A 26843-nucleotide genomic window follows, 5' to 3' on the forward strand; every position below is an offset into this window, starting at 1 on the left:
TCTTATTTGATTTCTTGTAACTGATCTTTCAGGAACATCTGGAAGTGAAATTTCACTGTGAAAAAATCAAGTTTCTGTGACTAAATACATAGAAATTAAAAATCATCAATCAGGTAGTCTAACTATCTCGGGTGAAATTAAAGGTGCAACCCCCCCCCCCCCACTGCCACAGAATTCATAGCCTTAAGATAAGTCATATCCTTAAGAATATTTGGACTTTCTTATTATATAGAGACTTAACTATAGGCATCAATCTGGAATTCACCTTACTTGGAGTTGTCTTGGTGTGAAAGATTTGAGGGACCATTTAGACTACAGTAATTTAAGTTTTTTTCTGGACTGTCCTCTGGAGTTTTGATCAAACTGAAAGTGACTTTCCCCCCCATAATGATACTAATCACTTTATTTCCCCTTTAATGTTTGAATCTTGTTGCTCAATATGAGAAGAAAGAACTAAAATATTTCAAAGCGCTTGCCTCTCAGGAGCAGGACACGGAGCTGAGGGGAGAGGGAATGGAAGACTGCTGGTGGGTCATATGCTTGTAGTTTTATCTGACCTTTTAAACTCAACACATAGATTGCTTTATATATTTTAAAGTTTCTATGAAGAAATAATGGTTTGTGGAACAAAAGAGAAAAGCTAAAAGAGAGAAAAATGGGAAGAGGTGGCGAGTTGGAGCTATAGTGCAAAAGAACTAGGACTCCAGGGAGATGAGGACGATAAAGTGACCACTTCCAAATCATGGGAAAATGTGCAGATAGAAAGAAGGCATTGGCAGGGACTGAGCGGGTTACAACGGACAGCCGTAGTGTTCTAAGTGAATAATCGAGCTTTGCACCTCACTTTCTAGGAATCTTGACCCTGAGAGCCAGACTCTTAAGTCTATAATTTAAGATTCTTCCACAAAGGAATGATTTTGCTTATTACCAGAACAAAATGCAGGTCTTTCTGTTCCTAGAAAGATTTTGTGGTGGTGATAGCATTACCTTAGGAGATAGAAAGTTGGAATGAAGTTGCTAAGTGTAGATGAAAAGGCCTCCTGGTACCTACTGGATTCCTAAAGGGTGAACCTGAGGAGACCTTGGGCTTCTAGAAACGGGTTAGAACAAAGAGAGTGGTTTATTCTCCTCTGGGTACTTGTGAGCTGCCCTTCCTCTGTGACTAAAGAGTTGGTGCTGTATCTGAGGACCTGGCTTGAGAAATACTTTTGCTTAGTTGCTGTGTGAACAGGCTCCTTAGCCTTTTTACTCCTTAGTTTCTTTCACAGTTAAATAGGGTTGCTAAGGGTGGTCATGGACCAACATGAAGACGTCTATATAAAAGGCTACCTGGCTGATGATATGAAGCAGCCATTTGTGCTTTTTGCTCTCCTTGTGTTGGGGGTATTTGGTACGTTATTACTCTTTGATCAAAAGGAATGCGTTCACACAAGAAACCCACATTATCATGGGATTTGAGTTTTTAAACTTTTGTCCCAAAGTAAGGATTATAAATTTTATGATGTAACATGCATAACAAATGTGAGAATTTAAAATGTAGCCTTTAACGCTGTTAAAACAAATGCTTATTTAATATGGACTAAACCAAGATCAGCAAAGAGCTCAAGTTTCATGGAGAGCATAAATTTGGACAAATTCCTGGATAAAAGGCTTATAATCTAATTAGCCATCAAGATTCCATAAATATTTATGAAGAAATCATAGGACTGGAAAGAATTTCAAGTTCAATGCAGATGTGATTTCTAAAAGAAAAAAAGTCTTTAGCTTCCTTGTTCACTGCAACTTAAGTGCATTCAAATGTCATTGAAATATTTTTTTAAAATTTAACCACTTTAGCGTGACAAGCTGCCTGTAGCTGAATGGTTGACTGGCTATAAAACATTATTCCCCTTCAGCTATTAAAGCTGCCCTTGAAAAAGAATCTCTCAATTTCCTTCAAGATCACTTGTACTTCAATGAATAGCATTAAACCTCTTTGCTTCTGATAATGTCATGATTTTTTGACCTACAAGAGATACTAGTGGGAGGTCCCTAACTGAATTGCATCATCAGCTGAATATAAGTATGATTTTCTGGCCATCGGAGCTGCTCCTACACAGAACAAGCTGTAAGAGCATTTTCTTTCCCGGCACATGTTCAGATACAGGCTCAAAACTTGTTAGTGAGCCTGTTGCCTCAGTTTCTCTAGATGCCCTGGCTCTAGGAAACCAAGGAGAAGTTAGACATGCCTTAGACTGAAGAGAGTATTGGATTATTGGTTATCTCTCCAATGACTTGCAAATAAGTGCAACTGTCTACTGATACCAAGCCAGAGAACAGTAGGAACTCATGAGGTTTATTTTTCTATTTCACTGCGTCTCCACATCCCTTGAAGAAGACGGCAATCCACTGGGTGTGAATGTCTGTACTAAGGCTTCCTTATTGTGTGTCCTAGGACAAGTTGTGCAACCAATTCTAAATCTCAGTTTCCTTCCATGGAACATGGGGACGTGAATGGTAGTTCCTGCCTTATACGATTATTATGGGGATTCTTAAAGCAACTGGAGGACCTAGCCCTGCCTAGCACATGGCAGGCATTCAAAATATGTATTTATTTATTAAAAGGAGGAGAAAATAGTGCCTTGTAAGGGTATTTCCCCAAGCCCGAAGATCTTTTGTGTTTCTAGAAAGTTATTACTTTATTTCAAACTGTGTAAAAGTTCTTTTCTGAAACTCTAACTAGAGGATGAGGCCTTGGACTAGGTGACACATGGGGTAGTTTCCTGCCCCGAGACTCCATTATTGTGGGTATTTGATTCATAGTATTCACTCAGGGAAAATATTTTTCTATTTCTTATCCCCACATATCAATAGCTTGGCGATCCTGGGTCAGCATCATGTAGAGTGAGGAGCTAGCATGGTGGAGTGGTACTCAGTGGAGTTTGGAGCCCAGGGGGCCTAGTTCATGTTTGAGCTTTAATACTTTTAGCCTGGTACCACCTGTGGTAAGTTACTTAACCTGAGCCTCAGCATCCACAACTATAAAGTGAGGATAAAAGAATATCCAGAATTGTCTGTCACAAAGAGGTAATGAGTTAGTGCATATTGTACCCCAGGGTCCTGGGTCTCCAGGAAACAATCTTTCTGCTGCTGCACCTGTCACTTTTCAACCAGGTGTGTCTGCATGATTAAACACGGCCTCACAGTGTTTTATCTTCACCCCGAACAGCAGGAATAGCCCCTGCCTTGCCTTGGTCTCAACACAAAACTGACGCAAGATTTTGAATTACACTCAGATTAGGTTACTATGAAGGCCTTAAATAAAATGCTTTGGCTACAGACAGTTTGGGCTCATCCACAAATCCGTGACAAAAGTACCCGACTTCCCAAGAGTAAAGCACATGATTCTGTGATTGACTTTACTTACCTAGGGAAGAACTTGTGAGTTTTGTGCCAACGGCATTTGTATACATCTCTGCAGCGTTCTCTCCCTTTTTTACAGCTGTCGTGGCCAAGTTCTCTTAGCATGATGTGCTAAACTCAAGGAAATCCGATGTCCTAGTTATTCTTATGTTTAGGGCATTCTAGCTTCAACCTCACCGTTACTTTTGATTCTTGTCCTGGAGGGGCTTCTAACATCTTTGGGGCTTGACCTATCACTTTGCAGGCACTGACCTATCACTGAGCTCTGCACGCCATTTTTATTTTTGCATTGCCCAGATGGGTTTGGTTTGTGTTGTGGGGAAGGTGGTCAATTAAGAGCTTCAGGCAGAACCCACATTTTATTATTTATTTATTTATTTATTGTGCTGTTTCATTCATTGTTCCCCTTATCTTATTATCCACATTTCTCCTTCAGTCTCAAGAGTGAATTTCCTCCTTGTAAAGCCCTGCTGGCTGAAATGTAAGGCTGCACCTGCTTGATTGCTTTGTGGCTTCTCTTGTGAACAGAAAAAAAATTGTGAAATTAATTCATATCTAAATCAGAAGCTTTTCTGAAAATTGATGTGAACAAATTAGGTGTCCTGGGAATTAGCAATGTTCAATAATTAATCTTTTTATCTGGGTGAATAAGGAGATGTTTAATAAGTTTTGCTGATGTTCTTTTAAAAACAGTCCCTTCTTATTAAGCAGAATTGTACAGTAGTCCTTCCCTAATTGGTGGTGTCTGGACATTGACGGGAAAAGTGGGAAACAGAACTGCAAGTGATGAGCATGAGGAACTTCCAGGCTCTGGCTGAGTAGCTCAGTTGGTTAGAGTGTCTTCCCAATATGCTGAGGTTTCAGGTTCGATCCCCGGTTAGGGCACATACAGGGAGTAACCAATGAATGCAAAAATAAGTGGAACAACAAATTGATGTCTCTCTCTCCTCACTCTTCTTCGTTCTCTCTAAAATCAGTAAATTTTTTAAAACAAGAACTTTTATTCAACAAAAGTTTACAGATTGCCTGGCATATGATAAACACTATGCACATTTTGTAATTTACCCCTTACAATGCTGACCCCAGTACAACAACAATAAGACAAAGGAATAGACAGAAACACAGCGAGGCACAGGGACTTAATCTAATTTATGTACTTGTTCTCACCTAAGTCCAGATCCACACCCATCAGACTCTAAAACCAGTGCCCAAGTCCATAAACTGGGGCTTTTTCATGGAGATGCAGAGTGACATTTACTGCTGTGATGAGGTTTGCAGCTGAGCCAGGGAGGAAATCCTGCCATTCTGGTGGCATTCTGTGACATCAGACTGCTGCATAGGTTGTTGGTGAACCTGGCCAGGTTTCAATCTGTAGACTACAAGCTAGCATAGCAGAGAGAGAAAGGACATTATTGGAGAGGTGAGGAGCAAGGAGAGGGTGCTGAAGCTAAGACAAACTTTAATCACTTCTTCCACCGTTCTCCTTGGAACAATTGTAAATATTCACCAGTGTTGTCATTTAGCACTGTGCTGGATGCTGTGAGAGGCGCAAAGACTTACAAGTCAACTCAGTCATGTAGTCTACAATCCAGAAGGAAATATAACTCATGCAACCATGGAAAGTTAACCAAAAACTATGGAGTTTGGCTGAAAGATAAAATGAGAGTGCAAACAGGAAACCATAGACTGGAAAGAGGCTAAGAGAGTGCCTTACCTCATCCTGTCATTGATGTCCTCATGTTACCCGTGATTAAACACCACATCAATGGCTCAGCTAGTAAGCTATGTGGTGGGCAAAGGCAAAAAGGAAATAAGGAAAGGCATTCAGATGCATTTAGGGACCTCAACTTAGCAGGGGGCTACGTTTACAATAAGGTATATTGATTTTTTGTTTGTTTTTCTTTAAGCATGGTACAATTTGAAAAGACAATACCTTGAGTTGATTGTCAAGAATAGTTTGTTTCATGCTGTGCCGGATTCTGGGCCAGAAGAAGCTGGTGCTGAGAGGACACAATTGGGATTCAAGAGGAAAGACTGAACAGGAGGCTGCACTGATTTAACAGAGTAAACAGAATGCTTTTATCACCTCATCACTACTGGAGATGGCACACAAACACAAAGAAGCTGTATGTTTTAGTCTAAGGGATTTAAACAAATAAGAAAAGTCATTTTAACATTCCCACCACTCCCACTTTAATCAGCTACTAAATCTTATTTGCTCTTCTAATTATCTCCTTTTTTTTTAAATTTGGAGAGAGAGAAACATCGGTTTGTTGTTCCACTTATTTTTGCATTCATTGTTTGATTCTTGTGTGTGCCCTGATCGAGGATCACACCCACAATCTTGGTATATAGAGATGATGCTCTAACCAACTGACCTACCCGGCCAGGGCCTTTTCTAATTATCTCTTGAATCCACTCACCTGTCTGTCTCTGTTGCTCTATCCTTACCCCAAGCCACCTTCTCTCCTCTTATCTAGATGATCACAGGACCCTTCAACTGACCACTTTATCATCATATTCACTCTTTTTGGGGGGTAGAGGGTAGATATAAATTTTAATGTATGTGTGCATGTGTGTATGTGTTTTACAAATTCACAGGGGAATCATGCAGTGCTGCCAGCGTTGGATGCAATCCTGGGTTACAGATTGGCACACTCCTTTGCATCTGGTCATGAGATGGTAAAACAGGTCATCTCGCCTTTATTGTTTACTATGACACCCATGTTATCATCAAAGTAAAGAAGCATACCATCTTTTCTCTGGTATGACTTTCACTGTTAAATTACCACTGCTGGATGTACCTTCTTTCTGAGCTCTGGGGTGTCTTTTAGACTGTGGCCATCATCACCATGTCCCCACACCAGCAGCAGGAAGTCTGTTCAGTTGTCCCTTGATCTCCTTCACAGACGTGATATACAGAGTTTTGGGTTCTATGTTGTCAGCACGGTTGATCACAGCTCCTATCTGAAGATCCAGGGAAATCTGGAATTTCGCACCGAGGACCCACCACGTCCTCACTTCGACATCCTGAACTCTGGAAAGGGACAGAAAGGACCGTGTTTATTCTTCTCCCACTGTTCCAAGCCACTCTCTATATCCTGAACAATCCTTTACAAAAACAAATCAGGGCATAGCAGTTTTCTTCTTAAAACCTTTTAGTAGTTTACTAGTATCCTTAGAGAACTAATTCCAAACTTTTTAACACGGCCAACTTGACCCTGTATCACCTGGGCCTTATCTACCACCCTTTCTTCTATCACCCTTTCTTCTCTAGCCTTGTTCCGTGTCCCATTGCCAGCGTTCTTTATGTTTCAGCCATATGGCCATGCTTTGTCTTATTTCAATTACTTCCCATGTGCCATCTATCCCCTTGGTCAGTGATCCAGTTCCCGCTACCTTCTTAAGTCCTTTGCATCCACAGATCACTTCTTAACAGGAGCCTCTCCTGGCTCCCTAGAGTGTTTACAAGTTAACCCCATTACAGGACTCACAGAGACATTGTTTTTCTCTCACTTGTAATTATTTGTTTAATGTCATCTTTCCAAGAGACACTTGGGGTACAGTTGGTGAACAAAATAGGCATGGAGTTGTGAAACTTACATTTTGGCAGCTAGAGAGAGAGAATAAAATATATAATGAATTATAAAGTATGTTGGATCACAAGTGGTATAGGTAAAAGAGAAAGATGTAGAGTAAGATCAGGAATGCTAGATGAGGGAAGCAGGTTGTGATATTAAAGAGAATGGTCAGTGTATCTCCACATCATGTACAAATTAATTCAAGAAGTGCTATGTTAAATGAAAAAACTAAAACTATAAAGCTATAATTTTGTATAAAGCCTGGCATGGAATAGTAAGGCCTCAATACATGTTTATCAAAGAGACAAGTGGGCAATATTGCCATTATCATTATTATACTCTGTGTTTGCCTCCATCACAGCGTATATGCAATCCTCCCATGATTGCACAGCCGCGCAGGCAAAGCCTGGTTGGCGCAAGTGTTGTCGGAACGCTTCTCTGAAGCCTCTCATGGAGAAAAGGAACTTCTCTTACTTCTTTTTCCTGTCTCTTGTGAAACCCCAAGAGTACCCAGCAGAGCTAATTAGTTAACCTGTCGTGAGGGCACGGGGACTTCCTGGCAGGGATTCCTGAGGGTGTCCAAGGACCAGGGATCTAATGACAAAAACAAACCTACTCTGTTCCAGAGAGTTGACATGAGGATAGATTGGTATCTCAACTCATGGCTCCTCTTCCCTTCCCTTTCCTTCCCTTCCCTTCCCTTCCCTTCCCTTCTCAACAAACAACTTGGCTCCTGGGCAGCTTAGCTTTAAATTGGAAAATGCAGCCTTGCCTGGCAGAACGACAGTATCACAGCCTCCCCACTGCGCAGAACAGCTTGTGAAATGCATCCCTGCAGGCAAGGCCATAAAAGGCTGTCTAATATCCTGGAACCACCACCCGCTAAAGGACCTCCTGTATATTTTCTTTAGAATTCTACTCTATGGATGTGTTTTCTCTTTTCTCCAGTAATTTCTCACCCTCAATTGATCTTTGTGTGTGTGTGTGTGTGGTTTTTTTTTTTCCTCTCCACTTAATTCGTGATCCCATCTCTTGGGTCATTAGAAACAACTGTGGCCCCAGAGATGAGTACCAGATGAGGATTCAAAGGGAAACATAGAAGAACCAATGACAAGGAAGTCTGAAAAGTCAGTCTGGCCCCTCTGACCTTAGTAAGATAAATTTCCTTTCCAGGTTGTTTCAGAAGGGCCAGGTTTAATTAGCAGCTCTCATCTATCCCTTCTCTCTACTTATCTCTCCAAAATATGAAAACTGGATTGAAGCCAGCTCATGCATGGGTCTAATCTCTTACCTAGATGATAGTGGTCCCCAATAAGTCTCCCTAAATCCAGTAATCACCTACCACCACCCATCTGACATTCTGCAAGCCAAAGGAAATGAGTAAAACCTTTACCTTTAATCTACTCAGTGCTACAACATAGATCATGGGGACACCATCATTGTAAAGTTTGTTAACTGCAGTCACTTTGGAAATTATATTTGAAATTGTATAATCAGAGTCAGATGCAAGAGAATGCAAATACTCAAGAATGTTTAAGAATCACATTCACTGCTTTTCAGTTGAGAGCAATGGCAGCATATTCTCTGCCTATTTTCTGCCCAGACTTGAAGCTGAGTGCAACTTTCCCTGGAACTTACTTGGTGTCTGTACCCTTCTGGGGTGGGTGTGCGCATGCACGTCTGTGTCCTGTGTGTTATTCTTGTTGTTCTTGCTTCAGGGCATCAAGGTTTCAGTTTAACTGAGCACCAAAACCTCATTTCCTTCTAGCCTTTGATTTTATTGAAGGAAACATTAACTATGTTTTAATTAAGAAAAGCTCTTTGTGCCCTGCTACTTCTTTCAGCTGTGACTTTTTTTTCCTGGTAGAAAATTAGGGGTAACCAATATCAACAATTAAAAAAAAAAATAGGACAATGCTTTGCCTGTCTAGGTATATGATTTTCTATTAAGCACTTCCCCTGGTGGTGGCCCATAATGTGATCTCAGGTACGTCTTCCCATCAGCCATTTAGACAATAGCATGCTCTCGGTTTGCTTCTCAACATCAGGCCATTTGCTGACCTTTGTGTTCAGCGACCTCTTTCTGCTCCATGTTGCTTTGAAAAGACTAGCCTCTAACAGAGAAAGCTTACTTTTAAGAAGACTTGGATATTTTCCCCCACTTTACTTTAGCTTTTGTTATATTTAATTAAGGAACATATCTTTTAAAGCAGCAATCTAAACTTTATTTTTAACAATCAAAAAGACCCAGAGGTAGAATTCAGTGGAATAATGTTGCCTTTCAATTTTACATTTCGAAATATGTTCTGGTTTACATTTTGATTCCCAGGCCTTCCTGACACTTTATTTTTCATTGTTGTTTGGGCCCAAGGTACAGTGGGTCTGCCCTGGATGGAGTAAGCAGAAGGGACTGACCCAAGACCTAGATTAGGACTGGGCTGAGATCTAAGGGACTGACCCACCCAAGGCAAGTGAGATATCAAACAATGAAGCTAAGCAGATTAAACTCATTGTTAGTGCCAGCATCTGTCACCTACTATGTGCTGGGTGCTATGCAAGGTGCTAGGGGTACAGTGCTGAGCAAGATAAACACAGCCCTGGCCACATGGAGCAAAGCTGCCTGCCATTCTAGAAAAGGAACAGATATTAAACAATTATACAGTAAACATTACGGAGGAGGAGAATGAAGTTGTATAAAAGAGAGAAAGGAACCAGTCAGGCAGTTAAGGAAACTTTCCCACCGAAAATGGTGTTTTAACTGCAGGACTGAGGAGGGGCAGACATTTGCTGGGCACGTATGGAGGCAGGAGGAGTACTCAGGGAGGCATACATGAGAGGGCCCGGATGTGAAGAAGAGCTTGGCACGTTGCACAAACTCAGTGAGTGGCTGAAATACAGGAAGGTTGGGGGTGGGCAGGGGGTGGTGACTGTTATAAAATGGGACTGGAGAGGTTTAGGAAAGTCAAAGATTATTGCAAGCTTAGACATTAGCCAGGTGACATTCTGCCTCAGTTCTGAAAGACCCAGCAGCAGGGACCCAGACATCAAGTAGTACTCAAGTCACAAGAGGCAAAACGGCCATCTCGCAGACTGTCCAGTCAGGCTCAGGGCAGAAGTGTGAGCCAGGCAGGCTGTATGCTTGAAGGACTCCCAGCGGTAAATGGGAAAGCTGAACCCTACTCACTGAGTGAGGTCCAGACAGCAATGCAGGCTCAGAGGGAGACTGAGGTTTTATGAGAGGAATTAATCGGATTTAAGCAGTAGAAATAAAGCTAATGACAGTGTACAATGGGAGCCCTGAGGGAATCATCAATGACATTTGGGTCTAAAAAGCCACTCACGAGCAAGGTGGGGGACCAGGTATCCTCACAGGACCCCTGGGTCCTGTGTATTTTGTGGGGATTTGACTCAATTCTGTATTTCACTGGATTGTGGGTTTTATGCTCTTTATATCTCTCTGCCTTAATGTGGGCTAGTTCAAGGACTGGACCATGGATTTAGCTATGAGACACTGTGGAAGGGGACAGATTAGAGAAAAAAGGGAGTGTCCATGCCACCCTCCTGTCATACACGGGTTTCACACTGTCACTCTTTGCAAGCTTTGAAAAGCATCTCTCAAACTTAACAAAGCCAAGTATTTCTCTTGAAAGCCTCAGCAGCGCCATCATAAATCCCATGCCATCTCGTGATGAAATCTGTTTTGTACTCATCTACAATCCCATTTAATTTGTTCCTATCCCTTAATGTCTTTGTTGCTTAAAAAAAAAAAAAAAAAGGATTTCCAGTGTCAGAGAAATTAAATGCAAACCGTGATCCTGCTTGGAGATAATGTACTGAATAGAAGTGATCCAGAATGGTGTGTGTGTGGCAGCCGGGGGCGGGGGGTGCTCTGTGTCACCAAGGAGTGACTGTCTGGTTCACCTGTGCTAATGATGGATTTGGGGATTATGGATAACTGATTACATATTTTTAATATATTTTATTTTACATAAAATGTAACTCTCGCAACTCATTTTTTCTTACCTTTTGATTTTCCCTTTTCTACTGAAATCCCCCACCTCCACCTTACCTCCAAATAGGTAAGACTTGGGTCACGTAGAAATTAAGCTTTATTTTTTCCCCATTCTAGACCTCATCTCCTTTTAATCTTACACCACCTACTTCTGAAGAATGAACTTATAGAAAGTTTTACCATGCCGAATGTTGTAAAGCTCATGTCAAGGGCATCTTTGGCGTGGCCTGAGGATGGATTGTGTTGTCACATTCTTGCTTCCCAAGTCTCCTGACACCAGGGAAAAGTGCAATGCTCAGTGGCCCGGAATCTCAGTAAATACTCAGTATTCTGTATCAGACAAATTAAACGGCGGGTGGGGGTCGGGGAAGAGGAGAATACGCTGCAAGGAATACTGCTCAGTGCCACTAGTGGTCCCCGTGGAGAACTGTTTTCATGCTGGAGTTAATAATTAACCCACATTGAACTCCTCTACCGTCTGTCTGGTGAGCTGGGTCTTTTCATTTTGGTTGGTAGGAACAGAAAGTATTCTCGGCCTTGTGTGAGCCCTGATGATTCTCTCTAGCCCTTAGGTAGTTTCTTCCCGTGCTTGTCAGTACTGTGCTGAAGGCTCCAGGGGAGCCTCTGCAGAGTAGCCCAGCTCTCCGTGCAGGGTTCTCTGGTGCTCTGGGTTCTCTGTGAGCGCCAGTTGCTTTGGCCTCCCGGCATTCCCAGTTCTATCAGCCACCTTTCTGAGTCCCCCTCCTCTGTGTGTGGCCTGGAGACTGTCTCCAGGCAGTAAACTAGGGCGATCACAGGGCTCACTTCTTTTAGTTCCCATCTTTAGGGATCACTGCCCTTCATTGCCTCAAGTTTAATGCCTGGAATACCATTGTCTCATTTATTTTGTCTGTATTTTTCAGTTGTGTCAGGCGTGAAATCCAGTCACAGTCATTTCCTCTTGGCTGGAAGCAAAATCCCTCCAGGGCTATTTTAAGGTTGTTTAAGATTGTTTTCTGCAGCTGGTTTTTGGAGGCTCTGTTTCATAGGATAATAAACATGTAAAGAGTAACCTGATAGTAAATTTTTATTTTGTGGCAAAATGAAAATTTAAAACTTTTTTTCTTGAAGTTATTTTTTTTTTCTGTGGCACTAATTTAATTTACAATCATTTTAGTTGCCCTGGAAAGGAATTTTTAGAATTAAGAAAATTTTACCTACAAGTCATTTTCAAGTTAGTTAAATTGTTAGAGACACTTAATTTAGTAATAAATGGAGTTGTAAAAATCTGTCATCTTTAGGTGTATACTTACATATTTATTCATTTAGTTTTGCATCGTTTGGGTGCCTTTCTGTTCACTTCCTTTATTTTCATGGGCTCCTAAATAGCTCACGGGCCCTGGGGACTGGGCCTATATAGTACTTAATGTATACTTAATGTATAATGCTTTCCTCTGGAGTTCAGAGTGGTAGTAACAACCACTTACAGGAGCTTTGGTATGACTCAAATAACGGTCTCTGAACTTGAGATGCCCTTCACTTCCCCAAATGTCAGTAAGGCACCTCAGTAATTTTCAATAATTTTCTCTGTAAATTCCAAGCCAGAAGAGGTTTGTCCTGTTTGGCTCAACTGTGACCTTTATCGCCGGTGGAGCAAGTTCATCACCAGCTCAAAGTTTCTCATGTTCTAGGGGCTCAGCTCTCTGTCCGCCTAAATTAGTGGTTCTCCACTAGGGGCTGTATCCACCCCTGTTGCTCTTCTCTCTTAAAGGGGATAGGTGGCAGTGTCTGGGGACATTTTTAGTTGCCACAACTTGGGAGCAAAGAGGGTTGCTACTATTGGCATCTTGTGGGTAGATGTAACAAAACATTCAACAGGGTTCAGCATAGCCCTGTAATTGGTGCCGACTCTGTCACACATAATGTTAAAATTGATCAGAGAAAGTTTCAGTCAACATGTCCGAAGTTAGTATGTCAAAATGAAAAGGAAATGTATTTTCAAGTTTCATTCTGGAAAAGGCAAGGAAGGACTTTGTTAAAGGAAAAACACATTAGAAAACATTAACATGAATTCATGACCTGTAAGAAAAGCACAGTTGGCCATTCTTGGGCACTCTCTATATCACAGCCCATAAGAACTGTTGGGAAGGACCCAGGGGTAGGAGACAAACGACACTTGACACACATTAAGTAAGTGTCGCTCTGTGTAGAGAATCAGAGATGAAACAGAAAACTTTTTATCTGGCCTTGGAAGTTTCATAAAAACCTAAAATTTCAACTTTGCTGCTTTGTTTTTTAAAGAGGATCCAAAATTAAGTTAACTCTTAATAGAATGTTTTCAGTTCAAAATAGGACAGAGGTCTGTAAAATTATCTGCTGTTGCACAGATACTCCATTCTGGCCAGTTAAGCGAATGTATTATGTCAGTGTTTTATGTTTGGAACATGCACACGTGCATGCACGCACAGGCACAGGGCTGAAGGAACCAGCGAGGGGGATCCGTGATGCGTTAATCCAAAGCAGTTACTAGCCGTGTATCGAAGGGAGCCAGGGCAAAGAGTGGTCACAACAGGAAGTCAGAGGTTAGTGTCTCCGTACAAACGTCAGCAAGGGCAGAAACAAATAAGACCTAAAGTTGCAAACCAGGAGGATGGGGCGCAGAAAGAGGCAATCCACACAGAAGGGACACTACCAAATGTTCTGCAGCCTCAACTGTTTCAGGGCACGAGGGCAGTCTGCTGGGTTGAGGCATGGTGAAGCACCAGGCACCTAGAATGCTGCTGATTGCAGCTAGGTGCACAGGGCTCCCTATCTGGGCATTTGGTCTCTAAGGCTGCTCATGGCTGGTGTATATCATTTCCTTTTCCCTGGAATGATTATTTGACTTGACTGTGTTGTAGACCACTATTTTACATTATTTGTATACAGCTTGCTTATCTACAGGGTTGCTGATTGTTTTTATGTAAATACTCAAGGGACTGCTAGACATATGGTCTTACACCACGCTACATATTTCCGTTTCAGCCTGGACAGTTGCAGACGGTGCAGCCTTGCTACATGGTGTAAGAAATGGCTGTAGGAAACAACACTCAGCGAAGTTATTCCATCATCCCGTGTTTTATATTTGTTGAGGTATGTGTATTTTCTTTTACCTGTATGGATAAATTGGAATAATAGTAGCAATTTTTATGCTGAGGACTTGGATTAAAATTATTTAATCTTGTGATTGATAATTAAATTTTGATAGCCCAGATGTAATTATTAGTGCAGTATTTAAGTTAATTTGTTTTCAAAAAAATCAGTATCATGTTTCAGTAATTCAATGAACCAGACAGTTTACAGATGATGTCAGTTGATGGTCTTTTGCCTTGGAGCCCAAATACAGAAAGCAAAATCTTAAAGCCGACTATCTCCAGTGGGCATTTTTCTTTAGCAGGAGCTTGGATAGTGTGCAGTTTTCTTTGGTGATGAGTGACTTTGTTGAGTCGCTCCAAGTTTGTACCAGCAAACAGTTTCTCTGGCATCTTTTTGGTTAAACTTCTTGCACCCCTTCCCCATTGGATCTCCCTCTCTATGTGTTTGCTATGCAGGAGAAAAAGACATGGAAATTTTAAGAAATGTGGAATCATATGATGCAAACAAAAAGCTATTGTGGGTTATCTCAAGATAAGATGTTCGTTTTCTAGAGACAATGATATTTCTGCCTTCTTAACAGTTTGGACGTCTAATGGGCTATTTACTTGTTTGTTTTTAATCCTAATGATCAGGTTTCAAATATGACAATGTAAAGAGCAGAAAAATAAATGTCTCAGTTTCCTTTCTGGGTAGCTGCCTGGGTAGTTTGCACATCCCAAGGGCCAGCTGTTGCAGGTCCTTGTGGGATCTTTTTAGCTGAGTGTGACAAGAGCATGGATGTTGATTTAATACCCATGTTAAAGCAGACATCTGGGTTAAACCCCTATTTATATTACCAGAAGTAAATTTTCATTACACTTGTTTAAACACATTATATGAATCAATATAACAAATACTTTTATCTTCTACCTCTTGAAATAACTTCAGCTGGTTATATAGTCAGTAGGATAATTTTGAGCATTCTGATTTTTGGCCAATAATATATGTTTTTGGCTGATCCCTGAGTTTCACCTTATAGTCACCCCTTAGTAGTTTAGATGAACAAATATTACTTGATGATTTACTTTCTGGTGATATTTGTGAACCTGTTTGTATTCCAGAGTAATGTGGAAATAGGAAATTAGAGTGGGATATTAATAGGAATCAAGTCACACATAGCCTCAAGCATCTCTTGCCATAAGTGCATATTCTTAATACTCTTCCTGTAACTCCATTCAGAGAATAACTCTACATCCTGCGTATTGTGGGGTCTAGTTACTGTGGTTCATATTGAAGTTGTAATGGAGGAAAAAGAGTCCTTTCTCCTGCTGCTCATGCAGGAAAGAGCAGAAGGCTATAGCATTAGTTTTCAACGTTAAAACTTTCTTTTGTCACAAGACAAATAAATTTTTAAAGCGAGTTGGGGAAAATTGGGGTACAAGTCATCCATCGTCAACTTGATCCTCCCAAAAGCGATTTTATTTGACATTTTCTTAAAAATCAAACAGGAACCAAACCTCAAAGTAAGATGTTTAATTTATTGCTGGCAGCTATCTCTCTGATGATTTGGAGCCCGCTAATGTTTGAATGATGAGCTTCACTGGAGGAGCAGGCAACACGACACATAAATCAGTTTCTCTGTGCCTTTACCTGACACAAACATAAATATAAGTCGAAAACTCTGGGAGAGAAAATGTAGCTTATTCTTTTTCTTGCTGTATTATGCATCATTTGCATGGAAATTTAAGATGCATCAGTGATTTCTCTCAAACTAGCCAGAGAAAGAAGTAAAGGAAGTAGAATAAAGTAGAAATTGAGAGAGGAGGGAGTGAATCTCAAAGTGGTTCATATGATTCCCATGTATTTTATCATTTATTGTTTATCCACATTATCTCAGGTGTTCTGATGTAACCAATGTATCAGCAAATTTGGTCAGAAATAACTTGGTTAAAAATGTCAATTTGATCAATAAATATTTTTTCACTGTTATTTTTAATTATGGAAGAATTCTTACAGAGAAAATAATACAACAGACATCCCTGACCCAACTACCAAAACCAAATCTTAAAATTTTGCCATATATTCATCAAATTTTTTTCAAAGAAATAAAATGTTATAGCTATGGCTAAAGTCCTACTGTCTTGGACCCAGAAGTAACTATATGTGAAATTAGAGACTTCATTCCTCTGCATGATCTCATGTATCATGTATATTTTCATATTTTTCTACATGTATATATATACATAATTAATATTTCAGGGACATTTTAAATAAGTGATACCATACCAAACTTTTCTTTCTTTCTTTTTTTTGCAACTTGCCTTTTCATTCAAAATCAAGTTTCTGAGATTTATCCAGATTGTCAATTACTCATTTTAATTGTTGCATTTTTTCCTATTGAGTGAATATACCTACTGAGGGACAATTTGGTTAATTCTTTTTTGTTTGTTTTCCTATTTTATCACTTTTACAAGTTTATTTTTTTACTCTTAAAACTTTTTGCAGAAAATATTCTTATTTTTGTCTTCATGTGCATTTTTGTGCAAGGGCTTCCCTTGCACTGACACCTAGGGTGGAATTGCTGCATTGTTGCTGCATTATAGGAACAATGTTGATTTTTTAAATCAATTTTCTTGAAAAAACTTTGTTAAACTCTGTGAGTATGTCTGTAATTTTGTTAGATTTCCTTTTCAGACAGTTACATCATTTGCAGGTAGTGGCAGGTTTGTTTCTTCTTTTCTGATTGTTATGACTTTAGTTTGTTTTTCTTATCTTATTGTTTTGGTTAAGACCTCTAGTATTATACTGGATAGAAGCAGGGGTAGAAGACATCCTTTCTTTGTTGCTGATTTTAAATAAGTGTGGACTTTCACTTATTTTTCTGTTCTCTTCCTGCTAGATTAGATGACTTTTTAATTTTCTGTTGTTTTAAATTTTAGATTATATTTCTATTCTTTTGAACTTACTATTAAATTTTAACCTCAATATTTTATCTATTTAATCATTAGCTCTATGCTTCTCAAACAATTGATGATGTTCTTAGGTCACTTTGAGATCCTGGGTGTCATTCTTGATTTTTATATATTATTTAAATTTTTCATTTAAGTTTTTTTCAGTCATGGCTTTTTTTTGTATTTACATATTCATTAGTTTTTTTACTCACCATCGCTCCTTTTATTCTCTCCTTCCTTCAGGGTTTAATTTCCTTGTAAAATGTATCCTTTAGTAGTTCTTTCAGCAAGGGTCTAGCGAGTTATAAACATTCTTAATATTCATCTGAAGTTATCTTTATATTAATAGCTTGGCACTTAATTCTAGATTGAAGAGTTTATTTTCCACCCTAAGAATTTTGCAAGTTATCCCTTTCCTCTCTCTACTCCTCCAGACTTTATTGTTGCTGTGAAACTCTTCTCTCTGATTACTATAAGATACTTTTTGTTTCCAATTCCTTTTAAGTCTCTCTCTCTCTGACACACACACACACACACACACACACACACACACACACACTGCAGTTTCAGAATTTATACTTGTTGGGACTTGTTTTCATCTCGAGTATGAAAAGCCCTGTTTGTACCAAATTCTATAAAACTCTCCTTTTCAAATGTTCTCTCTCCTTTATTCTTTTTATTGTATTTTTTCTGCAACATCTATTTGATGTATTGTTTCTTTTCATTCTTTCTATATTCAGTGTCTCTTAAGCCATCTTATTTTTTTTAATTTCTAGAAGTTCTATGTACTTTAAAAAAATCTACCTGTTTTTATGCTTATGGTTTTTCTTTTATGTTCTTTCAGAGTATGCTGTTATCTGAAATTATTGGTGTTCTAATCCTCCTGAATATTCTGTCTGCTGTCTCTAGCTCATGGGTGATTATTACCTTGCTCATTTTTGTAATTTGTCTTCAGCTTATTTTTAGCAGAACTTGCTTCTTCTGTAGGATTCATGTGGGTCTTAAGTTTTAAGAGTATGTCTTTGAAGAAATTTTACATGCATGTTTCTCTTGGGCTCAGGCTTCTATATCCAGAATCCAAACATGCACATTCCCAAAGTATGATTAGTCATAGTTTGCTTTCCATGTAGTCTTCCTGTGCCAGCAGGTGGATGTCCATAGAACTCATTTTCTCTGAAATGAAAAGCAAGCTTTCAGAAATTCTGGCTTTTACACAGGAGTCTCAGTTCCAACTGAAGTCCTCATGACCTATTACCATGGACATTAAAGCCCAAATCCTGTTCCTGAGATTGACATGAACCTCTTTCTCTGTTCCCACCTAGGTCCACTATATCATCAGTTTATTCAGTTACTACTCTTATTTTAATAACCTTTTTGACTTGGCTCACCTGTGAATTAAACAAAAAGAATACAATGAAAAAACAGTAGCCATTGTTTGTAGATGCTGCAGCGGAATGTTTTCATGCCATTTTTGTCTCTGAATGCATTCATTCATTCAACACACATTTTTTTACTACCTATTTTCCCCCAAGGCACTATGTGTTTTGCCCCTCTTGCAAACTTTACATACCAAATAGGCTCTGTAATTTGGATCTCACCAAGTTTTTTATAGAACTAGGATTGTTGGGCCATGCTTGCCATGTATGTGGGGGTTGGAGAGTGGGAATGACAGGTACCGAGGGCCCACAGTGGAGCACTGACATGCATTTTCTTGGTGATTTTAACTATAGGAGCACAGAATTTGGACTGAGGGATGTTTATTTGTGGCACTGGTGAGGCGAATTAGATGCCAACTAGCCTTCTCAGGTCAAAGTTGCTGACAAAGTAGGAGCCTGCTTGCGACCTACCCAAAAGTCCAAAACAGTGCTGGAGAGAAGCTGTCTGACAAAGAAGCATGCAGCGTGAAAGATCTCATGGTGATGACAAGTTAGGAGAGCACTGCTTGGGTAAATCCTTGAATGTTACAGACCAAAATGAGAAGTTAAGATGTCACTGAAGAGAGCAAAATGTGTAGATTTCAGAGAGTACCTATAGAAGATGAGGGGCTGAAAGGGAGGCAGTAAACAGCAGAGGACAACAGACTGGATTAGAAGTATGATGTAGTAGGCAATGCAGGCGGTTCCAGAAACAAAGCCCTGGAATGGTAGATAGCATTCAGTAAAACACCTCTTTTGTACATCCCCCAGTGTCAGCTAATCGTTAAATGTGCCTTGTCATGCTAGCCAGAGCCTCTTAAACAAAAAGCCATTGACAAGAGAATAATGATGGTAAGGACCAGAATGGGAAATTTCTGTCGCTAAGGAGAGGAGAATCCAGAATCACTAAACTTCCAAGAAGGTCCACAGCAATATTTCTGACCAACAGCTTCAGCTCTTCACTGATAGGAGTTCTACCAGAGCAAGTGAAAGTGGCGGATACTGAAGTAGACAGAAGCTAGAGAAATCAGGAGAAGGAAAAGAAGTGGAAAATTAACAACTTTTAAATGAACATGAGGAGATCCACTTTCTCAGTTCTGTTCCTTGAACTCAATAATATTAACATTTGGTGAGGATAAAGGGACTTAAAACAAAATAGCTAAATATTAAAAATAGGGATCTAAGTAATCAAATGTTCTCTCTATGCTAATTTTTCATCCATGCCTCTTCTTTCTTTTTCCTTCCCTCCTTCCACCTCCCCTCCCTCCCTCTCTGCCTTTGTCTGCCCATATATTTCTGGTCCCCACTCCCTGATTCCCTCCTTTCTCCTTTCCTCTCTGTCATTTCAGCAGCCCTCTCCTACTTGAGGACCCACAGAAGGAGGACTTTCATGGGGGAAAACACACTGAATTTGGTGGATGAAGTATCACTTTTCCCCTAAAAATAAGAATATGAGCTGTTTCCAGTCTTTTAGGCCTCCACAATCAGTAGCAGATATGGTGTTTCAAAATGCTTAGGACTGAGATATTCCTTTGAAAAATCTTCCCAGATACCAGTAGATTTCTCTCAACAATTCCACTGCATTTTCTGTAAACTCATATGAATAACTCAGTCAAGTCTTTTTCAATATATCTGTGCTAACAGCAAAACTTTAAATAGAGCTTAGCTTCCTTGGAAGACAATATTGAGTACCAGGACTTTGAACATAATGAATGCAATTGTTTCTTGATGTGTACCGATGTGACAGTTTTATCATTTTGGTGGTTGCTTGTACCTGCAATTTTTATTGCCTGTTTCTGACAACTCATTTTTCTCAGCTCGAACCTACCAGGTGATTGCTATAAATCCCAGCCTGAAGATAAATCTCATGAAGTTCTGCAAGAATCTGATGGTTTTGAGTGTTTTTCTCTGGGGCCATAAGTTAAGGAATTCCACATCATCATTTTTAGAAACCGAGTACTGCCTCAATGCTTCTCTCATTTTGTGTGCCTCAGGTTATACAAAAGAATGAGTATTGGTCCTGCTTTCTGATCCTTACTTACAGGTGCTTAGATTTAGCAGCTCTGAATGCCTTGTTCCTGAGACTTAGATTGTTACTGTTATATTTAAGTCACATTGAGAACTTTTTCTCCTTTAATTTTTTTAAACTCAGCTGTTTTTGCCTAGGAGAATGCATCAAAATCTTATCTTTATGTATAATTGTGTAGAATAAAAAAGTAACCTGATATTAAAAGTCCTGGGTTGCAATCTGCCATCTATTGCTGCTGCACAGTAACTTCTTTGGACTTCAATTGCTGCATCTGTGAAATGGAAATAAAAACAACCTTCTGGTGGGCACTTTTGAGAAATAAATAAGTTAATGAACCTGAAAGTCCTTGCCAAGTCATATGTCTAATAAATATTAACAAAAATAATTTAAAACAACAGCTCTTACCCAACAGAAAACAGGTAAGAACAAAAACAAGTGAAACAAACCACACACACACAGACACACACACACACACCCCAAAATCCTGACAGAAAGGGCAATGACAATTTAATCCCCAGGTAGGCAGTACTGCTAGGTTTAGGGGAACAGTCTTTTCAGAATACATATTGAGGTGCTATTGGATAAGATTTCAAACAAAGCAATGAGAAATTTGTGCGTCTTCTAAATTGCAATGACAAATGCAAATTGTAAAGTATTTTCCCATTTTTTAATTATTTAGTCATTACTTTGACTAGTGTTTGTAGCACTGGAGCAAAAGGACAATACCAGTATTTAGGTACCTATTTTTCATAGTATCAAAATGCCAGTGTTGATTTTTAAATGAGATATGGTAGCCATTGCCCTTTATCCTTATCCTCAGATGCTCTGCCAGCTGAGTGAGGGCTCCTCTGTCCTTCAGCATTGAGCCTGTCCCAGTTGAATGTTTTGGGGTCAAGATCCCAGTTTAAATAAATTGTCGTGGGTGGGGGTAAGGGGAAGAGAAGTTAGGACTAAGAAAAGGATCTGCCCTGGAGAACAAGGGATTGGGAGAGGAGGAAACAGCTCTGGAGGAAGTCAGGTGGTTGGACTCCAAGGGAAGGACTGGGAGTTGGGTCTGAGGACCTTCCAACCCCTTGTTTTTATAATTCTACCACACCCTCTTCCTGATTTACAGTCATGCTCTTCACTGTAAAGTGTCAGGGAAGGATTTTGAGTAGGCAGGGATGTGGTCAGGAAGAGAGCCCCTTTGCTTTCGTCAACATTGTAATGATATGTACACCTCTTTGTACACATCTCAAGATGTAAGTTATTCAGACTTCAGATTTTTTTAAATCCCCAAATAATGGTATTATACTGTTAAATACACCACATTTGACATGTGCATGGCATTCTGGTATATAATTGGAATACTGAAAAACATCAATGGATAATATTGACCCTGGGCAGTAGGAATTTGTCTTCACTTTCAAATTTGAGATGAAGAAACCAAGGTACAGAGAAGTTGTACTTACTGAAGCTCACAACGCCAGTAGGTGGTAAAGTTCGGGTTTTAGTTTAACATAAATGCCAATCTTATGTTACTTCCATTGCGCATGTGTAGGCCTAATGGTTGGTCTCACGGACACATTGAAGAAGTGTACTTTCCCAGTGGAGAACTGACACAGATTAAGGAAGTCCTTTTTGATATGTTCAGAGGTAAAAAATTTAACATATAATGTTGAAATAGGACTTTCCTTTTCTACAATCTGCCACTCTTCATGACTTAGTTTTTTTTTATTGTTATTCTATTGCAGTTGTCCCAATTTTCCCCCTTTGCCCTCCTCTGCTCAGCCCACTCCCCACTCCCACAGTTGATCCCTACACCGTTGTCTTTGCCCGTGGGCCATTCATACATGTAATCCAGGCAAATCTCAACTATCTGGAACTTTTTGGGAAATAGTACATTTTATTTGATGGAGATTCAAGTTAGCTAATAATAATCAGAAAACCCCTTTAACTTCAGTAATTATTATTAAATAATATTCTTTTGAAAACGTATTTTAAATGATCTCAAGTATACTCTGTATAATAGAAAATAATATAATCACTCAGGTACTTATAACCTAGCCATACAGAATCCTAAAATTTTGACATTATTTGGTTCAGATTTAAAATAAATAGTAATAAAACATAACTGGTATGTGGGGGAGCTTTATCCAGCAGAACCCCCATGCATGTCACGGATGAGAATAAGTCTACCACGACATGATCTGCTTGGGGAGGAAAGGTGGCTGATCTCTCAAAGGAAAAGGGCCTTGAGCCTGTTCCTCAATGGGCTTTTATTGGGTTCAGTTTGGACAGGAATACCGGTAAAGCTCATCAATCATTGTCAGGCAGTAATGATCAAACAACAGATAACATTTAAAGAACTATGAGGGCTTATTCTGAGTCAGGGTCAGTTAGCTAAAGGGCCATAAAACTTTGGGAAACAAACTCATTTTATGGTTGGACCCTTATTAGAAAATTGAGGACATTCTTAGCAAAGCAGGTTTCACAGGATTTTATGTATTCTTTCTTAGGCCTGATCGCCCCGGTGAACCGCCCATTCCTGCCCTGGCTGCACTGGCCTCTGGCATTGTTTCAGGCTTAAGTCAGGTGGGGGAGGTAAGGCAGCCAAGAGGTTAGGAGACTTCTTGCAGACATAATGAGGACTCAGGCTTTGTCAAAGCTGAGGGGTGAGGGGCCATCACTCCCTTTTCTATAGCCCCCCAAGTCCTTCCTGATGGCCCCATCATGACCATGCCTGTCTTGGGTTGTTCCTCCCTTGGGGAATCTTACCTGTCATTGGCTAACCTGTCATCCACCCAGGGCCAAGCAGGGTGAAGTGAAGGGGGAAGAGGTGATGCCCCTGCTAGAGGATAAGCTTTGTCTCCTTAGTGGCTTTATGGTCGAAAGGTCTTTTTACTCAGTCTTAGCCATGGGCGGGTTACAGCTTCTGAAACCAGGCAGGGCAGTTCCCAACACTGATATAGTTGAGGCTCCCAGGTACTCTCCCTTACAGGATCCCACTTTCCCCTCTGCCTGTCCAGGCATAAACTGTAAGCTGAATTCGGTATACATACTCTTCTAAGATTTGAACAGTTCTCTAATATGTGTTAGTTCAGTTTGTGCCTTAGTTAAGTTCCCACTGCTGAATGATTACATTTCTTTTTTTAATATTAAGGTATTTGAACATGGGTTGAACATGCGTACATGCCACTAAAGCTGTAGGTATATAGGAGATTGGATCAAATATATATATTGACCAAGGCTGTATCTGATAAATTGGTATTTTAAAATAATCTCAGCTAAGATGGATTCTGACAGTCAGCATGGGATAGGTTTTGCCACAATAACAGACAGTACCTAAATCTCAATGGCTTACTACAACACAAACTGATTTTTGACACTGCAAGTCCTGTGTAGGTTGGAAGGAGGTCTCTGCCCATCACAATCACCAGGGACCCATCTTGTCGGAGGGTCCATCTCAACATATTTCTGTATTCACTTTGATAAAGAGAAGCAAACATGGAAACTCACAACACAGGCTCCTAAAGCTTCATCTGTAGTTGATATAGATTCCTCCCACACACATTTCATTAGCTAGAGCAACCAAAATATAGCCATGCCCAACTTCTAAGGGGGTAGGGAAGTACCTGTATTTTGCCATGTATAATGCATGCCCACGTTTTTATGTGCATTATACACAGGATTATTATATCCATTATTATAACCATGGTATGTAATCATTGCACCCATGTACAATGCATATCCTTATTTTTCCCTCAAAAATTTGGTGGAAAAGGTGCACACCATATACAGCAAAATATGGTACGCCCTGGGAAATATCTAGGTGATATTTCCCTCTTGATTTTTCTCTTCCCATTAAAAATTAAGTCCTAAATTATGCAGATAATAACAGATTTTACTTAATCATGTTCTGATAGTAATATTTGCATATGTTTTTTTTAATTTGTTAAATGATTTGTTTCTTGAATGGCACTGATAGGAAGAGTTTCCAGTCACTGGAGGATTCAAGCAGAGATCAGTTTGCCTAGTGGCAGGAAGCTGAAAGGAGCCCTGAGCACTGCATGAGTGACTAGTCTAGGAGACCAACAACGTTCCCCTGTGACTCTGATACCTGTCTTGGTGAGACCATCCAAAAATGACAGCCTTAGCAAGAACTAGCCACACCCAAGTGGTGCGTCCCAGATTCTACCCTGGAATGCTGTCCTCAGTCTACCATCTACTCTGCATAGTTTCCCAGACCACTTTGTGTCCATGCTAGTAATGTTCTCCCTATTAGTTTCCCTGAGAATTAACTCATCACCTTAAACCAAGCATTCTTCATGATGTTGAGTGGATGCAACAATACTCTGATCATCATAGAATTTTACATACTCCCCCTACGGGGCATGAGTCTAGACAACCCTAGCAAGATAATGATAGACTCTGTCTGGACTGAACATATTACATTTTTCAAGGGCTATAAAAGATAGCCTCTTATCCTGCTGCAGTATATTATTTTGCACAGCCTGCAGGTGAATTTATTCTTTCTGATGCATTTTTCTTGCATAAAATCTATCCTTTAAATATAACGGGAACTGGTGTAAGTAGTCATTGATATGGGAAGCTGGCCAAGCTCTTTTATTTTTCTTGAATCTTAATTCCAAGATTACATAAAACCTAATTTCTAAGTCAATGCAAAGTTATGATTATTTATTCTAAAAAAAAACAAACAAAAACATTCTAATCTCACAGCACATAAAAATATAATTTATAGGAATGCTCACTTATAAAAGAAGTATAAAAATAGCAATCTGTAGGGAGAGCAGCTTGGGACTGTGCACAAAAGTCTTCAAGATTTTGTATTCATTCTCCTTTGGACCCCAAAGTACACCCTTTCTCTACAGAAATAATTGTGGATATGAAAGACTTTGCTGCAAGGTGATTTATCATAAAGTCATTAATGATGATAAAAATCCCCTAATTTTATTTTATTGTTTGGTAATATTTTTTTATTTTTATTTTAATTGTTGTTCAAGTACAGTTTTCTGTCTTTTACTCCCATCCCAGCCCACCCCCCCAGCCCTCCCTACCTCCCTCCCGTTTCTACCCCACTCCTACTTTGTGTCTTTTATACTTGTTCCTGTAAACCATTCCCCTTTTCCCCTGAAATTCTCTCCCCTCTCCCCTCTGGTCACTGTCAGCCTGTCCTCTATTTCAGTGTCTTTGGTTATATTTTGCTTGTTTGTTTGTTTTGTTGTTTAGGTTCCTGTTAAAGGCTGAGATCATATGGTATTTGTCTTTCACTGCCTGGCTTATTTCCCTTAGCATAGTGCTTTCCAGTTCCATCCACACAAAGGGTAGGAGCTCCTTCCTTCTTTCTGCTGCATAGAATTCCACTGTGTAAATGTACCATAGTTTTTTGATCCATTCATTTACTGATGGGCACTTAGGTTGCTTCCAACACTTGGGTATTGTGAATTGTGTTGCTATGAACACTGGGGTGCATAGGCTCTTTTGGATTGATGATTGAAGGTTCTTAGGATATAATTCTAGCAGTGGAATTGCTGGGTCAAAAGGCAGATCCATTTTTAGTTTTCTTAGAAAATTCCATGCTGTTTCCCATAGTGTTTGCACCAGTCTGCAATTCCACCAACAGTGCACTAGGGTCCCCTTTTCTCCACAACCTCTCCAACACTTGTTTGTTGCTTTGATTATGATGGCCATTCTGACTGGTGTGAAGTGGTATCTCACTGTGGTTTTAATTTACATCTCTGATAGCTAGTGATACTGAGTATCTTTTCATATGTCTCTAGATCCTCTGTATGTTCTCCTTGGAGAAGTGTCTGTTCAAGTCCTTTGGCCATTTTTTAATTGGGTTGCTTGTCTTCTTAGTGGAGTCATGTAAGTTCTTTATATACTTTAGAGATTAAACCCTTGTCTGAGGTATCATTGGCAAATATGTTTTCCCATACAGTTGGTTCTCTTTTTAATACTGGTTTCTTTAGCTGTGCAGAAGCTTTTCATTTTGATGAGATCCCATTTGTTTATTCTTTCCTTTATGTCCCTTGCTCTAGGGGACATATCAGTAAAAATGTTGCTGCATGAAATAGCTGAGATTTTCCTGCCAATGGAAAATCCTGCCTATGTTCTCCTCTAGGACTTGAATGGTGTCACGGCTTATATTTAAATCTTTTATTCACCTTGAATTTATTTTTGTGTATGGTGTAAGTTGGTGCTTGAGTTTCATTTTTTTGCATGTAGCTGTCCAGTTCTCCCAACACCATTTGTTGAAGAGGTTATTTTTACTCCATTTTATGTTGCTGCCCCCTTTGTCGAATATTATTGACCATAGAGACTTGGGTTTATTTCTGGGCTCTCTGTTCTGTTCCACTG

The 26843-nt window shown here is 39.7% G+C and overlaps 1 protein-coding gene and 1 pseudogene across 2 annotated transcripts in view; one reads left to right on the forward strand and one right to left on the reverse strand.

Annotated features, from left to right (window-relative positions):
• PLPPR1 (phospholipid phosphatase related 1) overlaps positions 1 to 26843 on the forward strand; it is a 235927-nt gene that overhangs the window by 107326 nt on the left and 101758 nt on the right. For both annotated transcript variants that reach the window (XM_036021978.1, XM_028526465.2), the window contains exon 2: positions 13999 to 14106. In XM_036021978.1, coding sequence (XP_035877871.1) covers positions 14044 to 14106 — 63 coding nt within the window. In that variant the 5' untranslated portion in view covers positions 13999 to 14043. The remainder of the gene's footprint in view (positions 1 to 13998; positions 14107 to 26843) is intronic.
• LOC114508544 lies at positions 6009 to 6431 on the reverse strand (annotated as a pseudogene).

The sequence above is a fragment of the Phyllostomus discolor genome, chromosome 3, assembly GCF_004126475.2.
Source record: "Phyllostomus discolor isolate MPI-MPIP mPhyDis1 chromosome 3, mPhyDis1.pri.v3, whole genome shotgun sequence".
Taxonomy (NCBI): domain Eukaryota; kingdom Metazoa; phylum Chordata; class Mammalia; order Chiroptera; family Phyllostomidae; genus Phyllostomus; species Phyllostomus discolor.